General features: G+C 39.9%; 1 protein-coding gene across 1 annotated transcript; it reads left to right on the forward strand.

Annotated features, from left to right (window-relative positions):
- The first annotated feature begins 263 nt into the window (after positions 1–263).
- On the forward strand, positions 264–3,728 carry LOC138979268 (uncharacterized). Its single transcript, XM_070352027.1, has 3 exons — positions 264–1,136; positions 1,808–2,038; positions 3,088–3,728. The coding sequence occupies exons 1-3, from the start codon at positions 1,052–1,054 to the stop codon at positions 3,438–3,440; spliced, it is 669 nt and encodes a 222-aa protein (XP_070208128.1). The 5' UTR covers positions 264–1,051; the 3' UTR covers positions 3,441–3,728.
- The last annotated feature ends 3,772 nt before the right edge of the window (positions 3,729–7,500 follow it).

A 7,500-nucleotide genomic window follows, 5' to 3' on the forward strand; every position in this document is an offset into this window, starting at 1 on the left:
TGAACAACACTTCTGGGGATATCATACCCAGGAACTCTCATGTAAAGTTTCATGAAGATCAGTCCAGTAGTTTTTCTGACTCGCTCTATGCACAACACACACACACACACACAAAGACACACACACATACACCACGACCCTCATCTCGTCTATGTTAAAACGTTTAGTCAAAACTTGACTAAATGTTAAAAAAAACACCGACACCCACAAACACACAAAGCTGACAAGATAAACCATTCAACACACTGGCGTCACTGCAGACGTCTTATCGGCTGTCATGTCCGCGTGTTTCTGTGTCCATATCAACAGTGAAATGTATTTGTCATGTCGGGGTCTTCTATCTGTGAACAACTCTTCTGTTGATAGGTTTCAAACCAGGAAACACAACAGCAAAGTTGCTTGGGATTAACACCTATGTGTAGACATACACTCTCGTGTAACGACACGAATATCAATACACCTGATATCAATGTGGAACTATCGTCAGTGCTTAATTAATACGGGATAACAATGTAGATTGTTGTGTATAACGGTGTGTAGATTGTTGTGTATAACGGTGTGTAGGTTGTTGTGTATAACGGTGTGTAGATTGTTGTGTATAACGGTGTGTAGATTGTTGTGTATAACGGTGTGTAGATTGTTGTGTATAACGGTGTGTAGGTTGCAGAGACATTGTCATTGCAATGCCATACTGTCTTTCGACAACGGAGGTTTAGTAAACGTAATTACGTAACTCGACAAGCATTGCAGTTAATATCATTCTGGAATCTTATCCGCTTGTGAAGAGGGGACCAAACAAGGCACAGGTCGGGCTTAACATTCAAAATCCTCAACACGTCGGGCTTAACATTCAAAATCCTCAACAGGTCTGGATAGATGCTATCCAGAGACTTTGTAATTTATAGAAGTTGTCTTATTCTTGTAGCATTACGTGAGAGTGTTTATAGCTCTTCCTTGTAATTTGGGATAGTTAATTTGTGTTTTGCTCAAAATGTGCGACTGAGGGGAATGAAGAAAACGAACAGCAGGATATTGAGAAATCACAGAGACCATGAAGACCGCAGATTGCGCGACGTCAGTGTTCAGAATGACGTCACTTGTCTTGGCTGCGACACTACTTGTAGTGGCTACACAAGGTGAGCGTCTTGTTTGTTTGTTTGTTTAATGTGTGTATGTGTGTGTGCGTACTTGCGTGCATGCTCGCACGTGCGCATGTGTGTGTGTGTGTGTGTGTGTGTGTGTATGTAAGTGACTCACTATAGTATAGTTTTCAAAAGGAATCGTAATGCAAGCTGATAGGTAATCGCTTTGAAATAGAGCAAACCACTGTTGTCGTCAATAGCAAAGAATGACTGACGTGTGTATGTGTATGTGTGTGTGTGTGTGAGAGAGAAAGAGAGACAGAGACAGAGAGAGAGAGAGAGAGAGAGAGAGAGAGAGAGAGAAAGAGAGACAGAGACAGAGAGAGACAGAGAGAGAGAGAGAGAGATAGACAGACAGAGAGAGACAGAGAGAGAGACTGAGAGACAGACAGAGACAGAGAGAGAGAGACATAGAAATACAGAGAGAGGCAGAGAGATAGATACATATAAATAGAGAGAGAGAGAGAGACATAGACTGAGAGAGAGAGACATAGACTGAGAGAGAGAGAGAGAGAAAGAGAGAGAGAGAGAGAAATAGAGAGAGAGAGAAAGAGAGAGAGAGAAAGAGAGAGAGAGAGAAAGAGAGAGAGACACTATAGGCGTGTGTGTGTCTCCATGCATGCGTGTGCTACATGTAAGCTATCACCTCTATTTATTGTTCTCAGCCACTGTAGCACAAAACATCCCCCTACCCGACGTGGAGGGCTTCTGGTGTTATACCTGTTTCGACTTCACTGCCAACGACACTTGGTGTCGGGGGGCCAACAACTTACTGAACAGCCAGGTGGCGGTACGACACGAGACGGTGGTGGAAAGGTACAGCCACCCTTCCTACGGCATACGGAACTGCGGGCGTTGGGCGCCTTACTGCGTCATCACGGAGGTTTATAGTGCAGGTATATTAAAAAAAAACTTTAAAAAAAACTAAGAAGATCTCCGACAAAAAACTAAAATCTGAGTCTTACAAGGAGAGTTTCACTTACTACCTCGTTTCCAAAAATACCGTTGTAGTTGAGGTTTAAGGTAAGGTTGTTTCCCGAATCTCGTCAAATCCCAGACTCCCACCCCCCTCCCCCTTCCTTCCTAACAGTCAGATTAATGGTATATCTTTAACATGACGGCAAGGGTGTGATACAAAGTTGGCAACCCTTTAACATGACGACAATGGTGTGATAAATTATAAGGTTTGCATCCCTTTAATATGACGACAATGGTGTGATATAAAGTTGGCATCCCTTTAACTTACATGACGGCAATGGTGTGATATAAAGTTGGCATTCCTTTAACATGACGGCAATGGCGTGATATAAAGTTGGCATCCCTTTAACATGACGGCAATGGTGTGATATAAAGTTGGCATCCCTTTAACATGACGGCAATGGTGTGATATAAAGTTGGCATCCCTTTAACATGACGGCAATGGTGTGATATAAAGTTGGCATCCCTTTAACATGACGGCAATGTTGTGATATAAAGTTGGCATCCCTTTAACATGACGGCAATGTTGTGATATAAGGTTGGCATCCCTTTAACATGACGGCAATGGTGTGATATAAGGTTGGCATCCCTTTAACATGACGGCAATGGTGTGATATAAAGTTGGCATCCCTTTAACATGACGGCAATGTTGTGATATAAGGTTGGCATCCCTTTAACATGACGGCAATGGTGTGATATAAGGTTGGCATCCCTTTAACATGACGGCAATGGTGTGATATAAGGTTGGCATCCCTTTAACATGACGGCAATGGTGTGATATACGGTTGGCATCCCTTTAACATGACGACAATGGTGTGATATAAGGTTGGCATCCCTTTAACATGACGGCAATGGTGTGATATAAGGTTGGCATCCCTTTAACATGACGGCAATGGTGTGATATAAGGTTGGCATCCCTTTAACATGACGGCAATGGTGTGATATAAAGTTGGCAGTACTGTTGCAGACGACACCAGCAAGTCGCTGTATGTGCGGGACTGCTCCAACGGTGAGGATTTCTCCTTCACCTTCCTCGACGGGTCTCGGCTAACCCTCAACACCACGGGCACGCGTGTGGGCGCCTTTCTCCCCTCGGGCACGCGGGCACCCAACAACAGGACCGTCTGCATGTGGAGCGGCGAGGGGCAGTCTCAGGTGTGCGTGACGATATGCTCCGGTGACTTTTGCAACGGACCACAACTGCAACGGGAGGAAGACACGACTGATGGTGGTGGGGGGAGGAACAGCTGTCATGTTGTGCTGGCGTTGGTGGTGGTGTTGTTGTTGACGTTGTCGGACAGACTGTTAGGGTTGGTGTGAAAGGGCAGCAAGAACAGTGCAACCCCATTGTAAGACCTCCACACATTTCAGACCATCCCACTTTTTTTATTCTTTTTTTTAAAAAATATTATTCTCTTGTTGTGGAGGTTTTTTTTATGTTTAGAAAAAATGTTTATTCTCTTGTGGATTATTTTTTTTTATTGATTTTTTTTTAACATGTATAGGCTTTACATTACAGGACATCCTATAGACAAGGGAACACATTCAGAAAACAGAACACACTGGGAACACATTCAGAAAACAGAACACACTTGGACAATTACAACACACAGGAAGGGGGGGGGGGGGGGGGGGCGGGGGGGGGGGGGGGGGGAGGGTGTTCATGGCTTGATGGTCGCAGTATCAAAAATATGTAAAGGAAAAAGAACCTAAGGGTTACATCAAAACATGCATATACAAGCGCAAATCCTTGTAAAATTATTATTCATAGCTGCGTTGTACTTTTCCCAAATAAATCTTTGCTTAACATTTCTATTAAATGTCTAAAAATGAGGGATCTTTTTGTTCATTTTGGAAAGATATATGTGGTGTTTGGCACAGATTACTATCGCCACTCCAAAAAGAACCAATTCTTTAAAGTTTGGACAGTTTCATATTGTCACAATGCGTGCAGTTTGCCTTTAACCAATGTAAAAATTCTATCCAAAAAGTCTGCACTTTATCACACTCCCAAAACATATTTTTGAGGGTTTCTTCATCTCTGCCACAAAATGTATACAATGACGCATCCACATTTTTTAGCAAAAATAGAAACCGTTCTGTCGGCAAAATTCTGTACAATAATCGGTACTGGAACCATCTCAGACAGGTATCCTTTGTTGTTTTAAAAACATGTTGAAAAATAACCTTCTTATCTAACAAATCTAGTTTACGGATTCAGACCATTTTTCAATACATTTTCGGACCGTAACATGTTCAGTCAATTATTGGTAAATAAATTGTGTCTTACCTTGACAAATACATTTCCACACAATGGGCTCTATCATGTAACAAAATGTTTATCAATTACACCTTCATACAATACAAAATCTCCTCGCACATTCGGAATTTCATTTTGAACGCATTATAGGATAAATATCCATTTTGTCCCAAAATATGACCAATCTGGACAATTCCATTGTCTATCCAATTTTTAATGTACAATGTCATTTTATCTCTGCCAATATTAACATTATAATGTAAGCATTCTGATAGAAAATCGTTGAAGGTTATATGGTCACACTTTCCATATAATTTCTTATAATGTTTAAATACATCGTCCAAAACGGGTTATCCATTTTCTGCATCAAAATATTTGCAAATTCTCCTCCTTTCTTATCAATTGTTATAACAAATGGAAATGCTTTGAACAATAATCTAGTAAGACCAACAACCCTTTTTAACTAAACAATTTTCAGAGATGACAGAAAAAATTTCACGTCAACCATCTTTAATCCTCCATATTCATGAGGTTGGGTGACCGTAATTCTTTTAATTTTATCTCTTTTTTCACCCCAAATAAATTTGAAAAAAATCGTACTTAACTCTATCATTAACTGTTCATCTGGATCAGGTAAATTCGTAAACAAGTGTGTCAATTTGGAAATGGCCAAGGTTTTTAGGACTGTTATCTTCCCAAATGGTGTTAGGTTTCTTCTGGTCCATGAATTCAAAAGTGTTTGAATTTCCTTGAACTTATTTCTATAATGAAGAAAAACCACACACATCAGGTACATTTACTGAAAAAAGAACACCAAGTGCTTTGAAATTATCCGGGTTCCAGGTAAAATTCATATTAGGCAAAAATCTTCTTTCTAAAGGTCTTACCCAGACTACAATTGTTTTGTCATAATTTATTCTCTGACCTCACGATAACGCAAAATGTTGTAACACTTTTATACTTTCGCAAAATGATTACTCTGTACCATCAAGAAACAGACTGGTATCATTGGCGAATTGTGACAATAAAATATTTTCTCCAATACTATTCATACCACAAATATTTTTGTTTTGGCATACCATAAGAGACAATATTTCGGCACAAATCAAAAATAAATAAAGTGACAGCGGATCCCCTTGCCGGGTGCCTCGACCTACATTAAACCATGCTGGATACTGACCATTAACTGAACACAAGACTTAATTTTACAATAAAAGTACAAATCCATCGTTAAATATCATTTCCAAAGTTGAATTTGATCAGAGATTTTTCAATAAATGACCAGGCGACACTGTCGAAAGCCTTTTCAAAATCAACCATCAAAAGTAGGCCAGGTATATTATGTTTATTTGAGTAAAACATAGCATATATATATCAAGATAATACTGTCTTAAAAGAGAGGAAGTCTTTAATACCTCAAGAAAAGACAAAGAAAAACAAGTCGCGTAAGGCGAAATTACTACATTTAGTCAAGCTGTCGAACTCACCGGATGAAACTGAACGCACTGTATTTTTTCACCAAGACAGTACAGCTTCGTCAATCCCCGCGTGAAGGAAATCGCTCACCTCCCACGTGCAAAACGTAGTGATATTGACACGCCAGATTAGCGCGTTAGCGTATTATGCTGAGCAGGAAAGCGCGCTTTTCTGTATTCTTGTTAACTTTCTGAGCTTGTTTTGAATACAACCTATCATATAATTATATATGTTTTTGGAATCAGGAAATGATAAAGAATAAGATTAAATCATTTTTGGATCGATTTCTTAAATCTTAATCGTAAGACTAATTAATCTATTTTCGTTAATTGTGATCACATTTTAAGAGTAAACATGACATATGTATTATATTTTTAGATTCAGAATGTGATGAAGAATACGATGCAATCAATTTTAAATCTGTTTGCCAAAAATCGATTTTAATGACAAATTTAATTAGCAAACTCATCAATTAATTTTTAAGCCTCCAAGCTGATATGCAATACCAAAGTCCGGGCTTCGTCGAAGATTACTTGACCAAAATTTCAACCAATTTGGTTGAAAAATGAGAGCGTGACAGTGCCGCCTCAACTTTCACGAAAAGCCGGATATGACGTCATCAAAGACATTTATAAAAAAAAAAGAAAACAAAGTCTGGAGATACCATACTCAGGATCTCTCATGTCGAATTTCATGAAGATCGGTCCAGTAGTTTTCTCTGAATCGCTCTACACACACACACAGACACACACACACACACACAGACACACACACACACACACACACACACACACATACACACACACACACACACACACACACACACACACACACACACACACACACACACAGACACACACACATACACCACGACCCTCGTCTCGATTCCCCCCTCTACGTTAAAACATTTAGTCAAGTTTTGACTAAATGTTTTAAGGTAGAGGGGTAAAAAGAGAAAAAAATCAGGTCTTAAGAGAAAGAAAGTCTTGACCTCCAACAAATATAAGATAGACAGGTCTTAACAGGGATGAAGTCTTAAAACGGGGAATCTTAATAGGGGGTTCCACTGTACAACGCGAACTGAAGTGAACACAATGATTATGACGATACAGTGGGACCCGGTATGTCAACACAATGAATATGACGGTACAGTGGGACCCGGTATGTCAACACAATGAATATGACGATACCGTGGGACCCGGTATGTCAACACAACGCAAAAAGTAACTCTAGTTCCCGTAACAATACAGCCAAGCTGTCAGCACACACTAGAAATAGAGTGCAACGCAGAAAGTAACTCTAGTTCCCGTAACAATACAGCCAAGCTGTCAGCACACACTAGAAATAGAGTGCAACGCAGAAAGTAACTCTAGTTCCCGTAACAATACAGCCAAGCTGTCAACACACACTAGATATAGAGTGCAACGCAGAAAGTAACTCTAGTTCACGTAACAATACAGCCAAGATGTCAACATACACTAGAAATAGAGTGCAACGCAGAAAGTAACTCTAGTTCCCGTAACAATACAGCCAAGCTGTCAACACACACTAGATATAGAGTGCAACGCAGAAAGTAATTCTAGTTCACGTAACAATACAGCCAAGATGTCAACATACACTACAATTAGAGTGCAACGCAGAAAG

The sequence above is a fragment of the Littorina saxatilis genome, linkage group LG10, assembly GCF_037325665.1.
Source record: "Littorina saxatilis isolate snail1 linkage group LG10, US_GU_Lsax_2.0, whole genome shotgun sequence".
Lineage (NCBI taxonomy): Eukaryota > Metazoa > Mollusca > Gastropoda > Littorinimorpha > Littorinidae > Littorina > Littorina saxatilis.

Bases quoted from the DNA above. Each gene is read 5' to 3' on its own strand.
- LOC138979268 (XM_070352027.1), top strand. From the start codon at position 1,052: ATGAAGACCGCAGATTGCGCGACGTCAGTGTTCAGAATGACGTCACTT. The intron at 1,137-1,807 runs GTGAGCGTCTTG...TATTGTTCTCAG, and splicing joins ACTTGTAGTGGCTACACAAG to CCACTGTAGCACAAAACATC. The intron at 2,039-3,087 runs GTATATTAAAAA...GTACTGTTGCAG, and splicing joins CACGGAGGTTTATAGTGCAG to ACGACACCAGCAAGTCGCTG.